The 27,612-nt window shown below is 31.9% G+C and overlaps 1 protein-coding gene across 2 annotated transcripts in view; it reads right to left on the bottom strand.

Moving 5' to 3' along the window:
* Positions 1 to 353: 353 nt before the first annotated feature.
* The window catches only part of LOC143067939 (cytoglobin-1-like), a 96,708-nt gene continuing 69,449 nt past the window's right edge, over positions 354 to 27,612 (bottom strand). For both annotated transcript variants that reach the window (XM_076241584.1, XM_076241582.1), the window contains exons 2-3: positions 21,275 to 21,506; positions 354 to 1,245 (exon numbers count right to left, since the gene is read on the bottom strand). In XM_076241584.1, coding sequence (XP_076097699.1) covers positions 1,027 to 1,245; positions 21,275 to 21,506 — 451 coding nt within the window. In that variant the 3' untranslated portion in view covers positions 354 to 1,026. The remainder of the gene's footprint in view (positions 1,246 to 21,274; positions 21,507 to 27,612) is intronic.

The following is a 27,612-nucleotide window of genomic DNA, read 5'->3' as shown; positions in this document are numbered from 1 at the left end:
CTGATTTTTCATTGCCAAATAAACACAAGGGTTGACTTATGAATATAAATACACATGTATAGTCTCCCTAACCTTTTTTATCTAGGCAATTCAACAAGTACTATATGTGCTGTAGGTGAGATTACTTCTAAGAACCTTTTAAAGCACTGTAAAGAGTTCTTTTGAATCAGTGGATAATTTAAAGACACATCCGTGGAGCTGGGACATCAACCCTAATGTCTCAAGTAGGGAATTTAATGTCCATATGCAGCAAACACTCTTGTGATCATTACAGAAATTATCTATTGGATTTATTTTTTTCCCTGAATGTACATGAAATATTTGCAAAAGATGTTCAGAAAACAACAACTCAATTATCAATATTATTATTTAAGTAGGCGACAAATTAGGTGAGCATTATTACAAATGATACTATATATACATTTTATACTTCAAAAAGATTTTATCATGATGCAGTCATTCAAATTATTGATTACAGTGTTCATCAAAATAGAATAAATGATGAAGAGATAGTTAAACATATATATATCTATATATCATAATCAAATTAGTGAAATCCATAACAAATTTAGCTTTCTTAAAACCTTTCTTCTTGGGGTGTTTCCCAGCGGAGTCAAAACTGAATCATGGATTGAAATGCAGCTCATTATATTACAGTAAAAAGTCCATGTTTTTATGATACTTCTCGTATATATACAGATACAACACAATATTTCAAATCATGTATATTCATTTATGATATTCATGTATTTCATTTAAGGTTTCGAGCTTTTCTAATACATTTTTTAAAGTTGTAAAGTAGACGGTACAATTGTGTGCGGCGAAAAAAATGCATATTGACTAATACCATACATCACTATATATAATGTGTTTATAATTTATTGCTTACATCACATTCAACGGATATAAATTATCTGTACATTTACCTCAATTATTTACACAATTTAAATAAGGCATTTCAGTAACATCTCCTTTATGCATAATCTGAGGTTTTTTCCTGAAAACCCCTTGAGCAGATTAGAACCATTAGCTTTCTGCTGTTTTTACCAAACACTTATCGTTTTCTTTCACATCTATTTCCTGGCCATTGTCTAGTTTAATTTGCACATACGTGTCATCCGTGTATCCTTCTACAAGGCTGTCTAGAACAAAATCGATGGTAATAGTATATACAGTTGCCATGTAGTCTGTATATCTATCTCCCAACGTTATCTTTACTGCCTCAAGGAACGGGATTTTTATTTTCTGTAAAAAAAAAAGTTATTTGATCAGGTTTGTTTGTTAAGTAGACTATACAACTGATATATAATTTTTGATTTAATAAAAATTTGTCAACATGATGTAAATAAATAAACATATACGTGTTTTTGAAATTCAATTATAAAATGTATGCTTCCTAAATCATAAATATACAATTCATGAAGATCTAATTAAGCGAACATGACTTAACAAATTATAGTGTTTGTGTAACAGTTAAAGTTCTATAACTCTTAAACAGAATAATCACGGCTAATAACAAATTTTAAATTATAGGATAAAATAAAAACAAATCCTCAGTTAAGTTAGAGTTATCCTTCTTTGTTTACTAACATATTAAATATAAATACAATAATTCTTGTCGTGAAATAAATTTTTCAAGAGTTCAAACGATCATACAGAACAGGTCTGCCACTGATTTTTGCTTGGATTTTATACGGAAAGTCAATCTACAAACATGGAAAGAATGTGCAATCAATTTTGGCATATCAAAATTTACCAACATCTATCCAGATAAATCATCACAAAACGATATAAATCAATTGAAAAAAATATTAAGAATTCAGAAACAAGTAAATTTGCTTTTACAAATCTTTGTCTAACTTGACTTTGTTACAAAAAAAAAACTGCAAAAAAGACAATTAAAGAATGATTAACATAAAACTAAAAACAAAACCGGGAAAACACTATAATGTGCTGCAGAGGAGTAGACCGTTCTTCCTCTATGAAAGAGGGACAGTCAAAGACAAACAGACAAACAATAGTACACATGACAAAACACAGAAAACTTAAGAATAAACGAGAGACATCAAAGGCATTGATATTTACAAGTTAAAATCAGTCACATTCAAACTGACGTAAAAGAGGAAAAGAGGACGAGATTAATGCTACGACAAGAAGAACGTGGTCATCTATGAAACATATATGTCATAACAGACAAAACAAATCGAGATAGCGACCATGATGTCCTTAACTTTAGCATGCTTGTTAGCATGAACCTTCTATCAATAAAGAAATATAAGACACTAAGAAGTAGAATATTGTTTCATCTTTGAAATATACATTCACAGTAAGTGTAAACTTTGAGATGTTCAATGGTCTAAGTGCGATCTAAGTTGGACAATGTTTTTAATGAACTACAGTGGGGGATGGGGGACCCAGTCAAAATTAAGGTCTGTTTCTTAATCCTATATTTCATAACGAGCAAATGTACACAGATGCACCTGCTATCCTTGAAATCAAAAGCTGAGCTGAAGATTCTCTCGGATACACTGATATTCAAGATTTAAATTTATTATTGAGAGTTGTTGTTGACGCCAGATTGTTTGCCGTCTTTGTATTTGTTTTTTTTTAATTTGCGCATTTCGTGCGGGTACATGTTAAATAAAATTAACTTTCTTCTGCTAGTGTCCATCGATATCTGTTCATCACATTTATCAATTTCTAACAGATTTAAACAAAGAGAAAAGATACCAAGTAGAGGACTTCAATATTTCTTATGAATAATAAAACAAACTAAACATAATCAGTAAAGACGACAAACGATAGAAATATTGATGAATTTAATCACTCAAAAACACGAGGAAAAAAAACTTAATTTACGAAAGTTTGATGGTTACAAATTGTCAACGGACTGAGTTAATGGTCTATTACTCATCGATATACAGACAGTAATCTGTAATTTAATGAAAGATATTGTATTTGACATTCTTTCCCTAGGAAATAAATAATATGTATCATATGAAGTTGTTTTAAAAGTGCTCTTGTCATGTCTTGATGCAAATTATACCATTAATTTCCGTCCCTTTCATTTTACGTAAATTTTCTTAAAGACAGTATTGAAGATAAGAATGAATCTCTTAAGATCCCTCAGTGAATAAAGGTGAATACACATATTTAGTCTTGAATTTACCGTTTTTCTTTTTGAAATGATGAACCAATGTTATAGATACCTAATACTATATGCAAACACAATAAGTAAACGAAGATATTCAACAACTTCAAAATACGAGGCAAATTTTACAGATAACTGTCACCAAGATTCCAATAATGCCCTTGATAAGAAATCCCTTTTCAACTGGAATAAAAACAAAACAAATAAAGAATTCCCTGTCATTCATGCATGTATATTTCCCTTTGGATTTCATGATTTCTTACGTGGCTGTAAACATATCTTATATTGTGGTATATTATTATCATAATAACAGTAAACATATTTTCCCCTGCAGTTTCATGTAGTCATCATAAAGAAACTTAAACATTTATTTAATCATAATGTAGAGCTGCCAATAGCAGCTAGGATATTTTTTTTCATCCCTGCTATTATTGAAGTTATTTCACTTGACTGGGCGGAGTCTAGCCTTTTAGTTCATAATAAACCAGTCCATCTTAACATAGGTGTTTTAGGATAAACTCATCAATAAAGTGTGCAATCATTGTTTTGTATATTCATTTGATGAAACTGATAGTTGATTAGAAATCAGTAATAATTATAACGGCAATCATCCTTATCACACACATCTTCAAATAGACTGTCCTTATGCAAATTAAAACATAAACTCCGCCCGATCAGTTGAAATAACATTGGTAATAGGAACAAGATGAAAAAAAATGTACAGAGTTGTTTAAAAGTTTTATCAAATGTTATCAAAGGTACCAGACTTATAATTTGATACTCCAGACGAGCGTTTAGTCTATACAAGATTCATCAATGACGCTCAGATTAAAGTTTGATCAAATGAGTCAATCAGTTTCAGTCAAAAGCGAAAACTGAAAAGTAATTAGTTTGAATGTGGCTCTGTTTTATACTTGTATATTGGACTTATCATTAACAAGTATGTAAACAAAGAGAAAGAATATTTTTCGCAATCTATATTCTTGAAAAGAATTTAGAACGATTACTATCTACTAATTACTCTACTATCGTAGGTGGGGCATAAAAATCTAAATCAGTGTCATATGTTAACATATTTTTTCACAGACAGTAAAACATTATCCAAATTACAAGTAACATGTGTGATTGTGTCATTAAGAGCAGCTGGAATCGTTATCAAGAGTTATTGAAGCAGACGTTTTAAAAAAGGAACAACGGGCATCTACTAAAATCGTATAGTATGTATATGTTACGTAAGAAAATGGAATTGACAATAAATAGTGATAGTTTTCAATAATATATGAGAGGGTCTTTCAGTGATTTGACCATGATATGTTGAAGCATAATAAATGCAGAGTATCCAATTTCATTTAACAACATCTCGGTAACATTCATCAAACAGTACATAAATAATTACATAGTTCTAATATTGACCATGAAAACCCAGATGACGTCCCAAATAACAATTTAACACAGCTTGATATGTGACAAGTTGGATAGAGTTGCTGTCTAACACGATTATATTACTCGAAGTAAACAAGGAATGAAACAAATGAAACAAATAGCAATGTTTTTGACAAGTGTTTGATGATAATATACGACTTATTACCCAAGTAATTCCTTATGGTTTAGTTCTGTCAGTTCTTTTGAGATATTACATAATAATACCGGCGCTACAAAACAACAAGTGTTTCTGAAATAAATGAATATTGATTTTATCAACAGCTATAACATCAATTTATCACGTCGTATAGGGATATTTTTCAAACGTGTAAAACAGACAACACGTCGCGATGTAGGATTTTAGAGAGAATTCTAAGACAGCTATATTAACAGTGCTGAATTCAATAATAAAATCAATCTCTTAAAACTCAAACTTAACCATCGTCAAAACTTTTTACCACTCTGTATACACAACATAACGATTACAAATTAAATATCAAGTATACTCAGGATGAGCATCTGACGAAAGAAGGCCGGATCTCAGATTAACAAATCAAGACATTTTAGTAAACAGCCAAGTAATTTAGTTTGTATATTTATGTTTAGACTACAAGTACGCTAATGACATTTATGCCAAACAGATTTCCGTATGAAAATGGAACATTCTAATAGAAAAATCAACATAATAAAACATGAGATGAAGTTATTCAAAGTTTCACCATATACATGTAATTATATTTATTTTGGTGGATATTCAACGTTCTGCACCTCAGTGCATGTTCACACATTTATCTCATAGATTGAAACGCTGACTTTTCTAAATGTACGTGTATTTTTTCTTATGACAATTATTGATTACTATACTATATATAAAAATATTAATTTTCGCGAACCATTTAGGTCACGGAAATTCCAAAATATGGCATCAGTAAGGAGAGTTGTACAAATAGTGTGAATACACAAAACCCCATCCAATTCATCTTTAGCTAAAAATATTAATCATTTTCTATTTTATTTGTACTAACAATATTCCATTTTTCTATAGTTTCTATTAAAATGTGTCAAAATCTGAGTTAAAATAGGTCGAATGCCCCAAATAAACATTCCCTGATTGGTTGAAGTACTGTGGCGTCGATGTAAAGCATAGCAAGACTCTAGGTAAAGCACACGCTTCACAGAAATAAGGAGAGTTTTTACAAATAATGTGAATACACAGACCCTCATTCCAATTTATGTATTGCTGAAAATAATCATTTCCTGTTTTGATTCTGCTAACAACATTCAATTTTTTCTATAATTCCGACTTAAATATGTAAAACCCCGCAAAAAAAATAGATGGCATCAATGATGTAAACGCAACGCAAAAAAAATTCCGTTAATATGTTAACATCTTGAACTTCGACCCTGGGTTCAAAGGGGTTAATAAACCGATTCACAAATAGAGATCTCCTTGCGCTCAAATGTTATCCTTAGTGAAGTATACAGGCAACTTCGTTTACAGAAATATATACACACTTTATCAGAAATATATTGTCATGCATCTGCATATTCACGTTTTTTTTTTTATGCTGAACTTAGTCAAATTCAATTCCATACAAATTTTATTACGTAAAGCAATAGGAGTAAGAATATTTTTAGCGCCAATTTAACCAGCATTGATCATTACCATCATCAAAATTATTTTATCGTAATCATTTTGAAATTTAATTTACATAGAGTTTATTAATATAGAGCAATTTTGGTAAGTATGGCTTATTAATGTTAAGGTTCTCGAGATGTGTTTCTCTGTACAGTTTTGACGGTAAGTTTAATCCAATTTATCTGAATATTATCCCCGATGACAGAAATGTCAACCCGACCTATTCGTGTCAAAAGTGATAATCTAATCTATTTGATGAACTAATTTCTTCTAAAACTGTACATGCTTTATATCTGTATCATTTGATAACCAATCACATTCACGTTGCATGTTTGCATGATAATTGGTTCTGTATGAGTGAACTGTGTAGTGCATTGCAAGATCGCTGCAAATTGTGACGTCAGTGCGCGACCACGTAACAGTATTATTTGCAAACAAACCGGCTCATGAAACACGTGTCTGAAGTGAAGTATATATTCAAAGTGCAATCAATCTTTCAATCACTTTTTTATGATATTTTTGTGTCTGTTTTTAGGTTTGCATATCAGTAGTCGAAGTAAATTAGACATACTGTCATATTGTTCCTGTTCTGAGTGATTTTTTTTAATATAGAATCAGAAGGTAAGTCTAAATAAGTCATTATTTAAGAGGGGGATCGGAGGGGTCCTGACCCCGAAATCCCTAGCTTAAAAACATGAAATCTTGAGATCCCGAATTTAAAACATATCATATCCTGACATCCCGAAATTCGAAAAAAGTGATCGCTGACCTCGAAAGTTTCAATCCCGAAATCCCGAACTTTAAATCACCTGATCCCGATGTCCCAAAAAGTTATTGCCCCTCTCATTTAACTTGCGTTTAAAAAGATGACTCAACTTTAAAATTTTCCTCTAATTTGCTCCCCTTGAACTCTATTTGGCCCCTTCCCCGTCATTTTCCTCTACATTTGTTTAAAAGTCATATATACTCTAGTCCATTTACAGTAACAGCTGTTTTTTGATTTTGATTCGGTTTCCATATATTTGTATCTTATATGAAAGATGTTTTATGTCATGTTTTCCTAAACATCTTATTGCTATTTATCTGCCAAGACTGGACATCACCCAGGTTCCTGTAAAATTTTGACTTCACAATACAAAATAACTGATGCCACAAAGGAAACAGGATTGTTGTATGACATCAATTGTTAAAGTGGAATAGATTATCTGATCAGCTGACAATAAATAGTAAGTGATATTAGGTGACTGAATATAAGGGTCATTTGCTTAAATCGGTTCCAATAATGCATTGAACATACACAAAATGTAAGGTTTTTCTGTTTGTCAAGTGACAATTTTTACACGACAACAAACATTTTTTGGCATCGTATAATGGTATGATGTTGTCTTCGTCTCTTCGTACGAAGACACATTTAGTTTCCAGACAATAACTCTAGTTTTAGTGATTGGATTTTTATCAATTTTAAACAGAAGGTTTAATACCACTAAAGGAAGGTTTGGATTGATTTTGGAGGCTGGGTCCCAATAGGCTAGGAATTACGGGCCAAAAAAAAAAGGGCCCGCATAAGCATCTTTCTTGGTTTTTGCACACTTACTTAAGTATAAGTGAATAGAAATCAATGAAATTTAATTTAATTTTGAAGGTTAATGGCCACAATAGGAAGGTTAGGATTGATTTTTATGGTTTTGGTCCGAACAGTTAAGGACTTAAGGGCCCGAAAACTAAAAGGGCCCAAATACGCATTTTTCTTGGTTTTCGCACAATGACTTTACTATATGTGAATACAAATTAATGACATTTAAATACAAGGTTAATAACCTCAAAAGGAAGAGGGGGCGTGAATCAGATGTGGATACTAAAAAAATCCAAAGATCTTTTAGAGTACATACAATCTAACTCTCTTTCATCTTGTAACAGTATTAAAACATTTGATTTTTCTACTCTGTACACTAGTATTCCATATTCCAAACTAAAAGACAAATTGAAAGAGTTGGTATTGCTTTACTTCGTAAAAAAGAATGGCCAACGTAGATACAAGTATCTTGTCTTAGGGAAGGATAAATCCTACTTTGTAAAGGATCACTCTGATTCGAACAAAAAATTCTTTGAAACTGATATTATCAAGACGCTTGATTTCTTGATTGACAACATATTTGTTACGTTCGGAGACGTGTTTTCAACAGACTGTCGGCATTGCAATGGGAACAAACTGTGCCCCTCGACTTGCCGACTTGTTTCTTTATTATTATGAGGCTGACTTCATGCAGGAACTTCTTAGGAAGAAAGATAAGAAGTTAGCAATATCCTTTAACTCTACTTTTCGCTATATAGATGATGTGCTTTCACTAAATAATTCAAAATTTGGTGACTATGTGGAACGCATCTATCCAATCGAGCTAGAGATAAAGGATACTACAGATACAGTTAAGTCGGCCTCATATCTTGACTTACATCTAGAAATTGACAATGAGGGTCGGTTGAAAAAAAAACTTTACGACAAAAGAGATGATTTCAGCTTTCCAATTGTGAACTTTCCATTTCTAAGTAGCAACCACTATAAAAGTCAAAAAGTCTGAAAAGACCAGTTTTTGTCTGAACTTGCATGAATTTTTACTAGACATTCTTAATTTGTCTGCATAATTTTTAAAAATTCTTGACATACTATTAGTATTAATGTGTCTAAAAAGCTCTTGATTTTTCTTGACAAGTGTCTTGACAGTATTAACATTGTCTTAAAATTTCTCGACACTTCCTGTATCATCTGATAAGAGTCTGGATTAGTCTCGACCAATTCTTGACTGTTTTAAATTTGTCTCGATCTGTCTTGACATATTCTTGACATTCTAAATAATGTCTGAATATGTCTTTACACATTCTTGACAGATTAAATATGTCTTGACACTGTCTCAACAGTATAAATTTCGCCTGAAATGTGTACAGACTTGAATTATAGGAATGTAGGACAGAAAATCACAGGACAAAAAGTCACTGACAAAAAGTCACAGGACAAAAAGTCACAATTCATTTTTTCTGATTATTTTCTTGGAATAAAAAACGCTTATTTCTACAAAAATAGTTTTGTATTTTTCTTGAACTATTGTATAAAAACCAACTTTGTAAACAAAATTTATCAAAAAAATATCAAAGATGATTAAATAATTGTTAAAAAAACAAAATGCCAAAGTGGCTTGGCACTAAAATGGCTTCATGGTGCCAAGAAATCTTTCTTTTGCACGATTAAAATTAAATAAATTTTTATTTTTCAAGTATAATGACACATTTCCTAAACTTTAATATGAATATATGTATTGAAAAGTAAATATTTCAAGATATTTCTCTTACATATTTAAACAGTTGTCAACAGATTATTTGTGACTTTTTGTCCTGTGACTTTTTGTCCTGTAACTTTCTGTCCGTTTACCTACAGACTTATTCTGCACGGTTTATGACATTCTATTGCTGTTATATACCCGTTATTATTATGGCTAAACTAAACTTTGAAGAATCAAGGATTAATTTGGTATAGTAAGATACCCTTTTTGTATACCTAAGTTGGAATACCCTGAATAATCCCCCATGTAGTTTAAATTTGATTTATTTTTATTAAACATTTAATTAATTGTTTTCACTTGGAATATAAATCGAAGTAACTTACAAACAGCATTTAGATTTTTGCCTTTCGCAAAACTGCCAGTCAAATTTGCTTTACTAAAATAGGTGTCTTGAAGGCGGTTTTAAAATGTGACCATGTGTCTCTTTTGGACCCCAAAATTCATCTTTTGAGTTTGTGTGGTGATAAAAAGACTGTTGAATTTAATAGTTTATTATCAAAAAAAATTTGTGATATTTCCTTCCTGAATAGAAAAAAAATGTTTAGATCTATATTATGTATGTCTGTTTGGGATCCATTTCATAAGACCTATGAAATCATTGATAAAAAAATTATAAAATTCAACACTCATTATGAATACATTTTTTTTATCACTCCTGGAGTAGATAATAATTTTCTTTTAATCTTTGGAGTGGTCAACTGATAAGTTGTATGGCTGCTTACAGGTAAATCAGTAATTTCTATTTGACAGTTGCATGTATTCTGGGGTGTGGAATACCCTAATTTTATGGGGAACATCCTGTCCATGTGTAATACTTATTATATATTCCAACAGATGACATTACACAAATTTTTCTTCTGTTAAATGAATGATTTGTATATCATCATGATAATTTGCTATTTATATAGACCACATTTTTGTACAATAATTATTTACCATATTAACATTGAATATTATGAATGTAGAGTGAAATATGTCTACAGTATAATTCGTTTTAATCATTTAATTAATTAGATTTAGGAATCAAAATTTGTAATTTTTTAAAAACCCACATTTAAATTGTTTTATATCAACACACCCACATTTAAATTATTTTATACATTAGATTTCATAGCCATATTTGCATTTGTAAAAATATTTAAATACCTAAATTTTCAATTATTTTACATGCCTAACTTTCATATTTGTTGTAAGTAGTGTAACTTAAAACAACAGTATATTATGTAAAGAGAAATAAAGATTAAAGTTATATCATGAATATTGGTCATGATTTGTAAAACTGAGAACTGTCAAGTAAATTTAAGACACAATTCAAAATGTTCAGAATATGTCAAGCTATACTGAGTAAAAATAATAATGTCGAGAATATGTCGAGAAATTTCAAGACAGTATTCAAATGTCAAGAATATGTCAAGAAATTTTAAGACAATATTCAGAATGTCAAGAATATGTCAAGCAAATTTCATACAAATTTGATATAAATGAGAATTTGTCAAGAAAAATTAAGACACAAATCATACTTTTGGAGAATGTCGAGTAAAAGTTCATGCAAATCAAGACAAAAACTGGTCTTTTCAGACTTTTTGACCTTTGTAGTGAACATCCTAGCAGCACCTGCATACGGGGTATATATCTCCCAATTGATACGATATTCCCGTGCTTGCATTTCCTATCATGATTTTCTTGATAGAGGGTTGCTGCTCACAAGGAAGCTATTAAACCAAGAGTTCCAAATTGTGAAGTTGAAATCATCCCTTCGTAAATTTTACGGACGCCATCACGAGCTGGTTGACCGTTATGGAATAACCGTTTCACAAATGATATCGGATATGTTCCTTACGTCGTAACTACAATCCCCTTCCCTTTCATGAATGTGACCTACCGAATAAGACTATTTACCGTATTTGTTATCACATAAGCAACACGACGGGTGCCGCATGTGGAGCAGGATCTGCTTACCCTTCCGGAGCACCTGAGATCACCCCTAGTTTTTTGGTGAGGTTCGTGTTGTTTATTCTTTAGTTTTCTATGTTGTGTTGTGTATGCTGTTGTTTGTTTGTCTTTTTCATTTTTAGCCATGACGTTGTCAGTTTGTTTTAGATTTATGAGTTTAACTGTCCCTTTGGTATCTTTCGCCCCTCTTTTGGGATTGATTTTTGGAGTTTTGGTCCCAACAGTTTAGGAAATAGAGGCCAAAAGGGTTCAAAATTAAACTTTGTTTGATTTCATCAATAATTGAATTATTGGAGTTCCTTGAAATGCTGAATCTAACCGTGTATTTAGAATCTTGTTTTTGTAACAAAAAATAATTTGAGAAATGAACACATTTTATTGCGAAACTGTATGTTATTGGCAGTTTAAAAACACGTTTTGCGATGCTCAGATAATCGGAAGGGCATTTGAAAAAAAAAAATCAAAATTACATTTAAGTAAAATTGAGAATGGAAATGGGGAATGTGTCAAAGAGACAACAACCCGGTCATAGAGAAGACAACTGCAGAAGGTCACCAACAGGTCTTCAAAGCAAGCGAGAAATTCCCGCACCAGGAGGTGTCCTTCAGCTAGCCCCCAAATAAATATATTTACTAGTTCAGTGATAATAAACGCCATATAAAATTCCAAATCGTAAATAAGAAACTAAAATTAAAAGGTATATTCGTACATTGTCTTTGCATTTATATTTGATATTTAGTCTTGCTCTTGATTTGTATCAATGCAACATTTTTACCAAAACCATTAGAATTTGCATTTGTTTTTATCAAGATTGTCTCACACAGCAATGTGTCTGAATAATTATAAGAAAAAAAGGAAAATCACAAAAATACAGGAAATCTGATTTCGCAGGGGGTCAATGATGCTTTTTGAACAGTTTATCATTAATTTTGGCTGATTTAAATTAGATTTCTGATGCTGCTTATATTTTATATATAAAATAGAATATTTTTTATGTAATCAGTTTAATATAGTCTACATAGCACCATCGGGTTAGGGAAATAAATGGTAAATCTGCTTACCTCGGAATGGAAATATTATCGAATAAGTAAAACCTCAAAAATACTGAACTCCAAGGGAAATTCTAAACACTGCTAAATGGAAATTCCCTAATCAAATGGCAGACTCAAAAGCTCAAACACATCAAACAAATGGACAGCATCTGTCATCCTGACTTGGTAGAGGCATTTTCGTCTGTAGAAAATGGTGGAAAAAAAACAGGTTTTATAGCTAGGTTAACCTCTCACTTGTATGACAGTCGCATAAAATTCCATTACATTGACACCGATGTGTGAACGAAACACTCAGACAACATAGGCAAGAATGTCAAAAATAGGGATACAGCAGTCAACATTGTGTAATCATCTTTACCACTTTAAAAACAAACATTCAACATGGCACAATGACGGGATGTTTAAGAACATAGCCACGTCTTTAGTAGCAAAGAAACAAAAAGAAGGCATATAGACAAAGCATATATCTAAACCACTGTGCAAACTGACATCACAACTTATTGACAAAAATATTCCTCCTGGTAAATGGTGGCGCATTTCAAAGTTTGTATCAAATTTTACTAAAAAAAAGATTCCCCCTTTTTAGGAACATGATGGCCAAATTTTTATTCATCCATTGGACAAATCAGAGATCCTGAACAATCATTTTGCTAATACAGCTTATATTGATACAGAACAAGAAATTCCTCATAATAATGAGCCTCCTCCATGTCATTTAAATAAATTTGTCTTCACTGAGAAAGAAATTTTAGATCAGTAAAAAATCTTGAATGTTAACAAACCAGCTGGACCTGACGGTATCAGCCCAAGAATTTTAAAAGAGGTTGCTAGCTTTATTTCTAAACCATTAATTAAGTTATTTAATATGTCTCTATAAATAAAGGCAACAGTAGGATACCGCTGTTCAATATTTATAAATCGATAGAGAAAAAAACAAATTCGAGTTACAAACTAAAACTGATGTAAACGTATCAAATATAAGAGAACTACGACACAACAGCGAAATGTAACACAAACAGAAACGAACTATAATTTAACAATGGCCTTATTCCTGACTTGGTACAGGGCATTTTATGAAAAAATGGTAGGTTGAACCTGGTTTAGTGGCATGCCAAACCTCCCGCTTTAATGGCAGTGTTAGTATCAGTTAAACAGGTTCCACTGTTATGGAAAATTGCACATGTTAATCCTATTTTAAAGGAAAAGGTAGTCCACATTCAGCTCTAAACTATCGTCCAATATCTGTTACTGGTATTGTTTGTTAGACTATTGAAAAAAGTTCTCTTTAACCATTTGTATAGTTATCTGAGGAGTAAAAACCTTTTGTCAAAGTCTCAATCTGGATTCCAGCAATATATCATAAAATTATTAGTAATATGGATAGTGGGAGGGATGTAAGGTTTGTATTTTGTGATGTACTAGTGTCTAGAGCTTTCGATAAAGTTTGGCATAAAGGACTTTTATTTAAACTTAAACAATCTGGCATAAATTATCAGCTCTTATCTTGGATAGAAAGTTATCTTTCAGATCGTCAACAAAAGGTCGTTTCAGAAGGCTTTTCGTCAACTCTAAGAAGTATACATGCAGGTGTCCCCAGGGATCAGTTTTACGACCCTTTCTGTTTCTTGCTTATATAAATGATATAGTAAATGACATTGCTAATGATATAAGACTTTTTGCAGATGACACCTCATTACTTGTTATAGTAGATGATGATCTGCTGTTTCAGCTGCTTCTTTGACTGATGATGTTATCTCAAATTGGGCAAAATCATGGGCTGTTCGATTTAACTCTAAGAAAACTAAAAATATTGTATTTACTAGAAGGAAAAGGGAGCACCCAGCTGTATTTTTTGGGATAAATGGAGAGGAGGTTGAGAAAATGAATATTCACTGTCATCTTGGAATATCATTTCAGTCATCAGCTTCATTGAACTCACATATTGATATTATTTATAAAAAAAAGCATGCTCTCGTCTATCTGTGCTTCGTCAAGTTAATAAAACATTTATTAGATGGGAGTTCACTTATACGTATTTATTATGCTTTATTAAGACCTTTATTAGGGTATGGTGATGTTGTATGGGGTAATTGCTCCCAGCACGAGTCTGAGCTTCTTGAAAATATTCAGATAGAAGCCGCTAGAATTATTACAGGTTTACGACGTAATTCCTCCAGACAAAAAACTTTATATTGAATAAGTTTAGAAACTCTGGAGAATAGGCGTAATAAACATAAGCTTATACTATTCTATAAAATATTAAATGGGATGACACCGGCATACTTATATGAGTGAGTTCAGCCATATCTTCCAAGACAAACCCCTTATACTTTTAGGAATGAAAATAACACTTTTCATCCGCCTCTTGCTAGAAGTGGACAGGAAAAGTTTCATAGGACTGATGATATATTTAAACCTTTCAACTATGGGATAAGGAAACTTAATATTAGTCATTGTCAACTCAGAAATAATGCTAGCAACCTAAAATCTCATTTGTTTAACCAGTTCTTATCCGAGACCACATTTTGTGCAAACTGTAATCACGCTGTTGAGGATAACAAACATTTCTTTTTTATTTGCTCTAAGTACAATGATGTAAGACAGATCCTTCTTGATTCCATTAACTCATTTGCTGATAATGTTGATATGAATATTGAATTATTACTTTTTGGAAACAGATTATTTTCATATGATATGAATATTGCTATTTTTAAATTTGTTCAGAAATATATCAGTGACACTCAACGTTTTGTTTGAAACTTACTTATTTTTTGTTTCATTTATTTTTTCTCTCTCATTCTTTAATTCATTTAATCCACTATAAGCAAGCTTAGTGTCTCTTTCAAGCCATTTATACTTGTAATGACTTATAAAGAATATTTCTATGTTTCAAGGTTCATGAATAAATTATGAGTAATTGCCTATATACTTAATTATACTTTGCATTTAGTAAGTAACACTGCAAACATGTATTTGCTCGTGTGTGCTCATAAGTAGCATGCATGTTCCACTATATTGCATTATTTTAGATACAGTTGTTATAATTGAAATAACCCCCAAGGGTGACTGGGGAATAGAAATATGGTCACTTGGTCTTCTTCCGACCGGCAGTAAAACGCTTGCCGAAGTGGGCGTCCGTTGGCTGTGCGGGATGTACAAGTTCGCAGTCACGTCCGGTCAGATTGGGGACGTTAAATCCGATGCCTCGTGTAAAGAGAGTGCCACGTTCTTTGCACGTTAAGAACCCTTGCAACAACTCTTTGAGGGGTCCGTAGGTGACCTGTTGCAAGGCAAAATTTCTGTCCCTATCCAATATACCCTCATTTTCCAGTAGCAGTCCAAATTTCCCCGACTATCGTCCCGAACGGCCTCTATTATGACAAGACCTACCTATTGTATTTATTGTTAACTTGTTCTCGTCCTGAATATGCATGAAATATTTGCCACTGGACGTTAAGCAACCAACAATCAATCAATCAATGTAATTGAATTATACCTTGTAAAAGTAATATGGAGAGCTTTTATAGGCTGTGCCTGTTGCTCAATCCTTTTAATATCTTAATGAATAAAATGTGTTTAAAATCAAAAGCAAATCGAAACCACTGTTAGTTGGTAACGTAACACTTTTCTGTGCTGATAGTACCGTTGCAATAATAATTTGAGGGATATATATGTGACTACAACAAGCCATAATCGATGTATCTGACCAAAAATAATATGTTTCCTGCAGTACTTTCTTTAACTGATTACTTAAAATTCACGTAATGAATATTCATGATATGTAAGAGAGAGAAACAATTTTACTCACGTCATCGAATTTCAAACATGTGTGACCAATGGCGTACTACATGTACTCGCCCGAAGAAATATATTGCATCTTTTATAGTTACTTCATGTGAATGTGTATTGTGGGATTTAGGTGTTATTGATGAATTTCATAAATGCAATCATTTACGCTGGGTTTTTTTCTGGTTTCAATGACCTATAAAAACCACAAACATTGCCACTTATATTTATGTAGTTAAATATGTATTGACTTATTTTAGAGTCATGCATACATGTATTTGAATCATTTTAACAAATATATTAAGAAAAATTGAATGGGAAATATATCGCAGTATTTCAAATAAAATTTAAAACTTTTGTATTGTGACATAATCAATTATATATTTTTAAGTCTTCTTAATTTACTGCTCTCTAGAACTTATTGGAACTAGTTGGATTACAAATAAGAAAGTATACCACTAAGATGACTGGTAACGTGCTATATGTTTGTTAATTGATAGTAACAAACTAGAGAAACATCATAAAAAATGACTTCGTCTTGAGATATCTATCCGGCCAATGCACCTGATCTCATGACATTCTAGGTCATGTAATCCCAAATGTCAAATAATCATATTTCGTCACTGATGAGTCTTATGTAGACGAAACGCGCGTCTGGCGTATTAAATTATAATCCTGGTACCTTTGATAACTATTTGTCATTTTTCGTGTTCTCATTAGTACTAATTGATTTTTGTTCAATATCTTTTTGTATTAAATCAAGAACAAATATGTGGCCTACTGATTGAACAAATGTTGGCCGTGTTTAGAGACTGTTTTAAACAGAGGATAGCCTTTTTTCTTCAATTTTTACGTTTTTGTTTTCAATATAAAGTCGGCTTGGTTTTTATCAGTTTTCCCTTGTTTGAAACGTACATATCAAAGCGATTAATCCTTTTAAGGCTAGTTCCTTACCTGGCACATCGTGACTCCATGTCCCATTTACATCAAACAATTTCATACTCCCAAAATATTTATCATATAGTTTTAGAGAATTTGTATACTAAGTAAATCAATTTTCATAATGTATTTTTTTTAATATCTGATCACAAAAAAGTTTTTGATATGCTTTTATGCATATGTATCTACTCTTGTCTATTTGCAAGATAGTGAAAAGGGTGAACTAAAAAGCACATATGATTTTATAAATTTGGTGTGTCTGAAGTATTTTAAGTTAGTCAGGAACGTTCAAAATGCAAAAATGGAAAGCCAAGAATGTTTTAGAAGATATATGACCAAAAGATGACGTAAAACGAATAACCAAAAGCAAAAGAACACAAATACCGCACTCCATGGAACATTCTTAACGGAAATTCCATAAACCGATTCATAAATCAAAAGCTCAAACACTTCAAACGAACGGATAACAACTATCATATTCCTTACTTGGTACAGGCATTTACTTAATATGTAGAAATACAACAACTTTGGTCAACTTTGCCATGCGACTTTGTACCTTAATTTCCTAACCATTTTAACTTTATCAACTTTGATAGAATTAAGTTGTCAAAAATCATGTCACTGACTACTGAGCTGGTGATAACCTTTGACAAAGTCGTCAAAATTTGTCACCGTCATCGAGAATAACAATAATCTTGCTGTAATGTAATTCAGCCAGAATAATACGAGCTCCCATAAAAACTGCCAATGAAATCTAGGTGTCTATAATGTTTTGTCATTTGATTTTGCCATTTAATTATGGACTTTCCGATTATATTTTCCTCTGAGATCAGTATTTTTGTGATTTTACTTTGTCCTACCACGAGGCATTTTCCAATTTGTTCACAATTTATAATACCAAGAGATAATCAAATTGGGAGTGTCGGAAATAGTCTTTGATTGGGAGTTTTTTATGGGAAAGAAATGAAACACTTTCAATTTTATATCTTTAGGACTAAGAAGGATATAACTGTTTCTAAAAATATCGAAGCAATAGAAATGGCACAGATATATATTTGATACATGTTTGACAACCCTTCAATTAGTTGACAAATAATCAATATAGATCTACATCGTTGAAAACAAATGTTTACATTTCGATGCCAGAAAACAGTAATTGTTTTCATTCCAGTCTTTATATTTTAGCTTAGTTCTATACGCACAAAGAAACATTAAGAAAACATCAAGATGCGATGATGTGATCAGACGTTGCATATAACCGTCTTCTTCCCTCTGACAAGGTCAAATAATATTAATCAATCTTTTCATCAATACTAACTTATTATCTTAAAATGATTTCTATATAAACCAACTCAAAGGAACAGAAATTGATTTTTTTGATAAAATCGTGATTGGTTAAATCATTTGTATATTACAGCGCAATGCTGGGTTCATGGTCGTTATGCCAAATCGTATTGCTGGTAAATAGTGGGTTCTATATACCATCCTTTTTCAAAATAGGACGTTTATGTTTACACTATGTAGTGTCAGATCAAAACTCTTTAAACGACTTAATGTTTTGTAAATTTTTGTTTCTGTAAACTGTTTGTTTTTCTGAATCCTTACACCTTTTTATTATTTTTCATCCTTAAAAAATAATGTTAATCCGTGGTGCATGTCGTCGGTGCGAAAATTTAAACAAATGTTAATCAACAATTTATTTTTTCATCATCACTGTGCTCAATAATGACATGGACATTATATTTTTCTTTTTCACATCATTAGGTTTTGAACACAGATTGCACTTATACCTGATTTAAAGAAAGTTGATTTCATTTAAACTTTCTATTTATGGATAGACGAGCTTCTCCCATTTCTCGAGCGAAGTAGTTCACCTCATTTTTCCTTTAGAAATACTTGAACTCCTAAAAGGTAATTTTTTACGGCCAAAATTCTTCTAATTAATTAAACTATCATATATTTTCTGAAGTTCAAAGTAAACCAGAGCGCAGCTTTATTCGACCGCAGAGGTCGAACAGTTTGGACAAGTAAGGACACAACATTTAAGTTTGATACAGCTCTGAATTTGGATTGTATTAAATAGTTGACACAACATAGGTTTCTGACACAGAATGAATGTGGTCTAAGAACTTAAACTTAAAAACTTAAAAAAATTAAATTTGACATATACCTATTATGGTCCAATATCCAAAATCTAAATACATGGTTAGATTCAGCATATCATAGAACCAAGAATTCAATTTTTGATGAAATCAAATAATGTTCAATTTTAGACCATTTAGACCTCAATTTGGACCAATTTGATAACCGGGCCCAAATATTAAAAATCTAAATACATGGTTAGATTTAGCATATTGAAGAACCCCATATATTCAATTTTTGTTGAATTTAAAAAAAGTTTAATTTTTGACCCTTTTGACCTTAATGTAGACCAATTTGAAAACGGGACAATACTGTGCAATTGAATATTTCTTGCTATTGCGCAAAACTGTGCAATTGAAAATTTCTTGCTATTGCGCAATATTGTGCAATTAGATATTTCTTGCTATTGCGCAATACTGTGCTATTGAAGATTTCTTGCTATTGCACAATACTGTGCAATTGAAATTTTTTGCTATTGCGCAATACTGTGCAATTGAAAATTTCTTGCTATTCAATACTGTGCAATTTAAGATTTCTTGCTATTGCGGAATACTGTGCAATTAAAAATTTCTTGCTTTTGCACAATACTTATTATAATAATTTTGGACCCCGATTTGGACCAACTTGATAACTGGGCCCATAATCAAAAATCTAAGAACATGTTTAGATTCAGCATATCAAAGAACCCCAATAATTCAATTTTTGTTAAAATCAAGCTAAGTTTAATTTTGGACCCTTTGGACCTTAATGTAGACCAATTTGAAAACAGGACCAAACATTAAGAATCTGAATACACGGCATATCAAAGATTCATTTTTTGATGAAATCAAACAAAGTTTAATTTTGGACCTTTTTGGCCTCTAATTCGTTGGGACCGAAACTCCCAAAATCAATCCAAACCTTCCTTTTGTGGTTATAAACCTTGTGTTAAAATTTCATAGATTTCTATTAACTTTAGTATACTACTAAAGTTATTGTGCAAAAACCAAGAAAAATGCTTATTTTGGATCTGCTTTTTGCCCTTAATTCCTAAACTGTTGGAACTAAAACTCCCAAAATCAAGCCAAACCTTCCTTTGAGGTCATAGATCTTATGTTAAAATTTCATAGATTTCTGTTTACTTATACTAAAGTTATTGTGCGAAAACCAAGAAAAATGCGTATTTGGGACCTTTTTGGCCACTCATTCCTAAACTGTTGTGACCAAAACACCAAAACTCAATCCAAACCTTCCTTTTACGGTCATAAACCTTGTGTTTAAATTTTTATAGATTTTTATTTACTTTTACTAAAGTTAGAGTGCGAAAACCAAATGTCTTGGGATGACGACGACGACGATGCCAACGTGATACCAATATACGATCAAAAATTTTCAATTTTTGCGGTCGTATAAAAACAATCTTTTGGACATACAAATTGAAAAAAACACAAGCTACATGTGAACACAGGAATTTCATGTGAACAAGATTAACATTTGTATGTTGTAAGAAAAATAGTGATAAAAAGTTAAGCATCAATGTCAATGTCAATGGCAATGACTTTTGAGCTAGAAGTTTGAAAGAAAACTTCTATATTCCTCGAAAACTAAACTTAAATTTACCAGCTCTTAAACCTGTCCCACAATTATAAAAGTGATGTATGTGAGTTTTACAAACACTATTTTAGTTGATTTGATGAAAACGTTAGACGGGGCAGAATCATAACTGTATTCTCACATGTAAGGAGGCATTGATCCTGCTGCCTTAGTAACAGCTTTATCTTAGATAACATCACATAATCACATACTTATCTTGCATGTTCCACATAATGAATGAAAAATTTAAGTAACATTTTTTTTTTCAAAAATCAAATTTACTAACCTTAAAATTCTCTTTTTGAAATTCTGAAAATCGTTGATGTGAATTCCCGGTTCTGTGTGCCAGATCCTTTATATAATCAAAGTTATCAATGTTCGTAATTGTTTCGTCTAAAGTGGACATAACAAATGTAGCATGTTTTTCTAATTCTTCATTTTCTCTCATCTCGTCCTCAGTTTCTAGCTCCTTGAAATCTTTGAAAATTTGAATCAAATAGCTATTGTTTTTGAACAATCTGAAATAAATAAAAGAATGAAAAAAATAAATAAAATGAAGTCAAAATTTGACAAACAAAAAAATGTCAGGTCATTTAAATAAATTGGGTAGCCACGGTTTAATATTAATGCAGACTTATAAACAGAAACATTGAACCAAATATCTGTTCATTTGAAGGGAAGGTAGATCTTTGATTGGTCCATGTAGTTTAATAATACTCTACTGTAATTGTTGCGTTATCAAAGGTAGTTAGAAATGGTACGAAACTTAAAAAGAACATTAACTTGTTTTGCAGCAAACATGGGAGCAAGTGGGGTTCGTGTTGTTTATTCTTTAGTTTTTTATGTTGTGTCGTGTGTGCTGTTGTTTGTTTGTCTTTTTCATTTTTAGCCATGGCGTTGTCAGTTTGTTTTAGATTTATGAGTTTGACTGTCCCTTTGGTATCTTTCGTCCCTCTTTTAGATATAGTAGGATCACGAAAATACTGCACTCCGAGGAAAATTCAAAACGAAGAGTCCCTAGTCAAATGGAAAAATTTAAAAGCTCAAACACACCAAACAAATGGATGACAACTGTCATATTCCTGACTTGGTACAGGCATTTTCTTATGTAGAAAATGGTGGATTGAACCTGGTTTTTATAGCTAGCTAAACCTATTACTTGTATGGAAGTCGCATAAAATTCCATTATATTGACATCGATGCGTTGACAAAACAAACAGATATAATAGGTAAAAATGTTAAAAATAGGGTTACATATACATTGTATATATGTTCCGGACCATATGAGTATTTGGACCATACGCGTATGGTCATGACCATATGCGTATACTCATATGGTCCGACCATACGCGTATGGTCCGACCGTACGCGTATGGTCGGACCATATGAGTATAATACTCGTTTGGTTATTAACGGGCCGGACCATATGAGTATTTGGACCATATACATTGTAGGTATTTTCTTCAAATTGCATTATAAACGTTTCAACAAAACAAAAACTTTATCTAAAAACAAGTGATGATTACATGACAATATATTAATTTTATAATCCAAAAGCTACGTAAAAATTAAATATTGATGCCATAGTTAGTTTTCATCGCTAGTGACATTCTTGCATGTAGGCTTAGGTGACATTCGTAAAATGGCTGCAATACACCATATTCACAAGACAACTTAAATAAACTGTTACTTTCCACTGACTTCTTGTGTAACAGTTCATAAAGAAATTTTTGAAATTTATTTTTTTAGTCGACATATTGCCATTCACTCGTAATAACAAATCGGTAATGACCATCGGTAATGACCATTGGTATAAAATGTGTTTACTATAAATTTGACAATTAAGTAAAATTAACTATGTGAATCTTCTTATTTTTATTTAGCTTATCTTTTTATTATAATACAATAATAAAATTACTTATATGATAGCGTCTTTTTAATGAACGGTCATACCATATGAAGAGTTTAGAAGTATTAAAAGTAAACTGTAACAGAGTGTTAACTACCCCGACCATACGCGTACGGTCGGACCATACGCGTATGGTCGGACCATATGAGTATATACCTATATGGTCATGACCATACGCGTATGGTCCAAATACTCATATGGTCCGGAACATATATATATATATAGAGAGAGAGACAGATATTTTATAATTCGAACGGCCTACGTATACGAGCTCTGAAATTTTATTTAAACCGCTTCAAATTTTCATATGCATTGAATTCGATAAAATGTTTTAAAAAGGTAAGCTATACAAACAGTGTAAAGGCAGTTGCTCTTAAAGACCTTCTAGCAAGACAAAAAGTTACAGCTGATAGAAATGTACGAAAAAGATAAGTTTTAGCAGCATATTAACAACGAAGCTTTATTTTATACTATGTAACTGACATCTGCTAAAATATTAAAGTCGATAATTATCATAGCATATTGGCTGCATGCAACATATGGTTGACAATGGCAGCTGTAATAAACATATAACATTCTTGGTATTTCTACTTCAAACCCTGACAGATATTGAAAGATTCATCATCTGTGAGACATTTTAACAATCTTCCCCGTTTGAATGTTAAAAATGTCATACAAATATGTATCGTGTCAATGCTCTTATAGGTACAGATTATGTTTATCATGTTTAAAAATGAGATGCTTCTTTCTGGTGTATTATCAAAACGTCTGCATATTTTGCACGGATCGGTTCATTCTTATCCTAAAATACAATTAAGTAAAAATAAATGAAATGCTAAAACCAGAAAATTACCACATCATCAAGTTTTCGTTTAAGCTGTTTTAAAATATCCGTAAGCAAGGTTGTAACGTTGATATAGGCAGCACGTAAAGTCATTTCTTTTTATCTTATTCAGATATTAAACATTTCATCGCTTAACTTTAAAATGATGGAATCTTTATAAAACATATTAAAGAAATATAAACTCAACTTAACGACTTGAAGCGTGGTAACCGTGCGTAGTGATTTACAAGCAGGGGTCGAAATTAGCGCTAGTCCGGTAGTCCGGGACTAGTAAAATTTGCGTCGGACCAGTAGATTTTGTCAGCTGGTGGTCCGGCGGACCAGTAGAAATTTGTCGATAAAAATCACTGATTGCATCGCAATCTCCGTTTGTTTACAAAACAATTTACCTGTGAAATCAATTACACAGTACTGGGGGGTATTACAAATGATCAAGTTAATTAATATCTCGGGTGAGCGTCCTTCACAACAATATAAAATGTGGAAATTTTTGGAAGGAGTTAAACCGCCGGACAAAAAATTTAAGATAACTGAAAATCAAAAGGAAGATCGAAATAAAGTATACGAAAGTGACAAAAGGAAACGCAAATACCAAAAATCATGGGAAAAAGATCGTGAATGGTTGCATTATATAGTAGATCGAATATTTCTGGACAGCGCTCCAGACGACCTAGTCAGGCACCCTATGGTCGTCGTGAGGATTGCGATGACGTGGAAGACAATGTTGATATTTTTTCTGTCCTTGATCCTGATTTTGATAAAGAAAATCATTGAGATTACCAAAGCCTTTATCAAAATCAGAATAAAGACTATTCCTTTGTCTAACTTATGTAAACGAAAGCATCAAAATAAAATTAAACATCTGTCATTTATATTAGTGTTTGTCATTTTTGCAGGACCAGTAGATTTGGAGCCGGACCAGTAGAGTTTTCACAAAAAAGCTTAAATTCGACCCCTGTTTACAAGAGAGGCGAAAGATACTAAAGGTATTAACATACTTAAAAGTCGAAAACAAACTAACATTGACATTGCAAAAGACGAAAAGCGATTAAAGACAAACAGTATATGTATACAACATACAACATAAAAAGACAGAGAAACACGACCATCAACCAAAAATCGGGTCTGACCTCAAGTGTTTCAAACGGTGGAGCAGATCTTGTTGCCTTGTGACATCCGCCGTGTTGATATGTTGATCATACTATAACGAACCCGGTGATAATTCAAACTCGGTAGTTTATATTCGAGGAAAGAGAACTGGTTTGTGATAACGACAATGGGAACATATTAGTCGCATCTGTGAATAAGTTATTCTATAACGGTCAACAAACTCGTGATGGCGTTCATTAAATTTTCGCATGCATGATTCCAGCTTCCCAACATTGAACTCTTGTTTAAATGTCTTCCTTGAAAGCACATATTGTGGAAATATTGATCGGAAATTCAATCTCTGGAAGATTAAAAGTTTGGATCAGTTCAAACATCTCTTTAGAAATGTTAAAATATGTCATAGAACTGTTCCTCTTTAGTAAAACAAAACTAGGGTACAACAGTTGTACAAATCTGTTCATACTTACAATATATGTATTTTTCTTGTAAAATAACACAAGTGTACGTCTACGTTTTTCAGCAATATAGGAAATTAAAACCTTGTAATGTAAAAATAAACTAACTTGGTGCAAAACATGTCGTTGAAAAATATATTATAAAGCACAAATGCCAAAATGCATGGAAAAAGGAAAACATATTAATACACAGTGTAGTACCTTAATCTTGTGTGCGGGAATAAGCCATGCCAGAATGGACAAATCTGACTTCTTATAGGTAAGAGATATTGCAAAATGGAAAAATAAAAGTCTTCGACAACAAGGCAAAAAAGGGGAAAATAGCACAATACGTGTACCTATGTCACCAATGACACTTCAGAAAATCATATGTACTTTTCATTGTCTAAATAATGCACATTTTCTGATAATAGTATTTGAAGTTGCAAGAAACAGTCTGTAGGTAAACCATATCATATACATTTAACCATTTACTCGCACAGGCAATGAAAACAACACAGTCATGTTACATCTGGTTCATCGCATGACTTTAACAAGGATTGTTTAAAGGAATTGTGACACTCCTAAGCAAGTCATCACTAGATATTTCATTTAGATTTATTGTTTGTTTTTTTATTTCAAGTTTTGGTATTTATTTTTTTATGTTTAGCGGTTGTACCGTGGAACATTTATTGGAAAATAGGATGTCAAACATTTAACGAGATTTTCCAAACAATTTTGACATGTAAACCATGAATAAAATGTAAAAACATTAATGTATTTTTTCCTTTTTTTTCTGAAATCGAGTTGCATGAATATTCCTATGAATCAAATGCGCATTAAACAATTGAGAAAAACATTCTTCATGTCATTATTTCTCAAAACCACCAATACATTTATTTTTGATTTCAAAATAATAATGGTCATCATATTCGTTTAGATGTATTTCGCCCTTTGTACTGTGTATTTTCATATTGTATGTTAGTTACAAAGGTAGTAATACGATTGCGTCGTAATTTAAATGAGGGATACATCTAAACAATGCCGACAGCAATCGACCTAAATGAAAAGATTGCTACTTTTTAAATTTTTTTTGTTCATTCCCCATATATCAACCATCCCCGTGTGCCAAAATGAAGATACAGGGTTGAGTTGAATACTTTGTACAGGGTTGCATTCAAGATCGTAGCAGCTAGTATGGCAGCTATGACTTTAATATCTTCATATGTTGAACGATATGCTTCGTATCTATGCTATCAAAATGACATTATTACTAACAACTTCTCGCTGCATTGAAGACCTGTTGGTGACCTTCTGCTGTTGTCTGTTCTATGATCGGGTTGTTGTCTCTTTGACACATTCCCCATTTACATTCTCATCCGACTCAAAGTTGGATGTACTAGATAGCAATATTTTTATATGCTATCTAGAGTTTTTAGCGGTTAGGCGCGCGTATACGCTTAGCGGAGATGGTTTTGCATAAAGCATCAACAAGTACAATCACATATCTAACGGGCCAGTGCCGGACGTTTTCGCTGTTGGGCTAAAACATGTTTTTAATATATGAAAAGTCTTGACGTAGTTTTTTGTAATTCTGTTTTATTAAGGTGACGACGGTTTGAATGATTATCTGAGACAATTACTAAAGTCTTAATTGTCTTATTGTATTTTGTGCATAACAACAGTATATTGCATAATAAAGACAGAAAAAAAAGAAAAACCTTAAACGTCAAACTTATTCATGAACAACACTTTGTATAGGAATATCATTTTAATTGATGATATCTTTTGTGAACTTTATTGTACATTATTATATAACAGAACCCTGGACGACACTTTAAATTGTAAGGAAACGATTCAAGTAATGTCAATATGACGCTTCGAAGAAAACATCAAATGTTTTATTAATGGTGTATAAAATTTCCCTAAAAGCTGCTTAATGTAATTTTTATAGCATGACTAAGAGATTAAAGAATTTTATTAATGGGAGAAGATAATCAAAATCCATGTACTAATGGTATATCAAAAAATGATGTAATCTTAAATACAATTAGATATTTCTCATTTACTGGAGAACAGCATTCAAAAAAAAAATAAATAAAATAGGACAATACTAAGTGAATCAATACCACCCAAGCTATCAACTTCATTCTGAGAAACCTTTGCGGAATTGCAAACTTGTACCGTTGACTGTTATTTATATTTCCAGCCTATTGTCATCTACCATCAAAGTTTCGCTCAAACACTTAGCCGCAGAAAACTTTGATCAAGTTAAATCGGTCAAACTCAACTATTGTCAATATCAAAGTTATTATTGAGATCGGTCA

The sequence above is a fragment of the Mytilus galloprovincialis genome, chromosome 3 (assembly GCF_965363235.1).
Source record: "Mytilus galloprovincialis chromosome 3, xbMytGall1.hap1.1, whole genome shotgun sequence".
In the NCBI taxonomy this organism is placed as follows: Eukaryota; Metazoa; Mollusca; class Bivalvia; order Mytilida; family Mytilidae; genus Mytilus; species Mytilus galloprovincialis.
The sequence above is the reverse complement of the archived record's forward strand: the minus strand, read 5'-3'. Positions and strand labels throughout refer to the sequence as shown.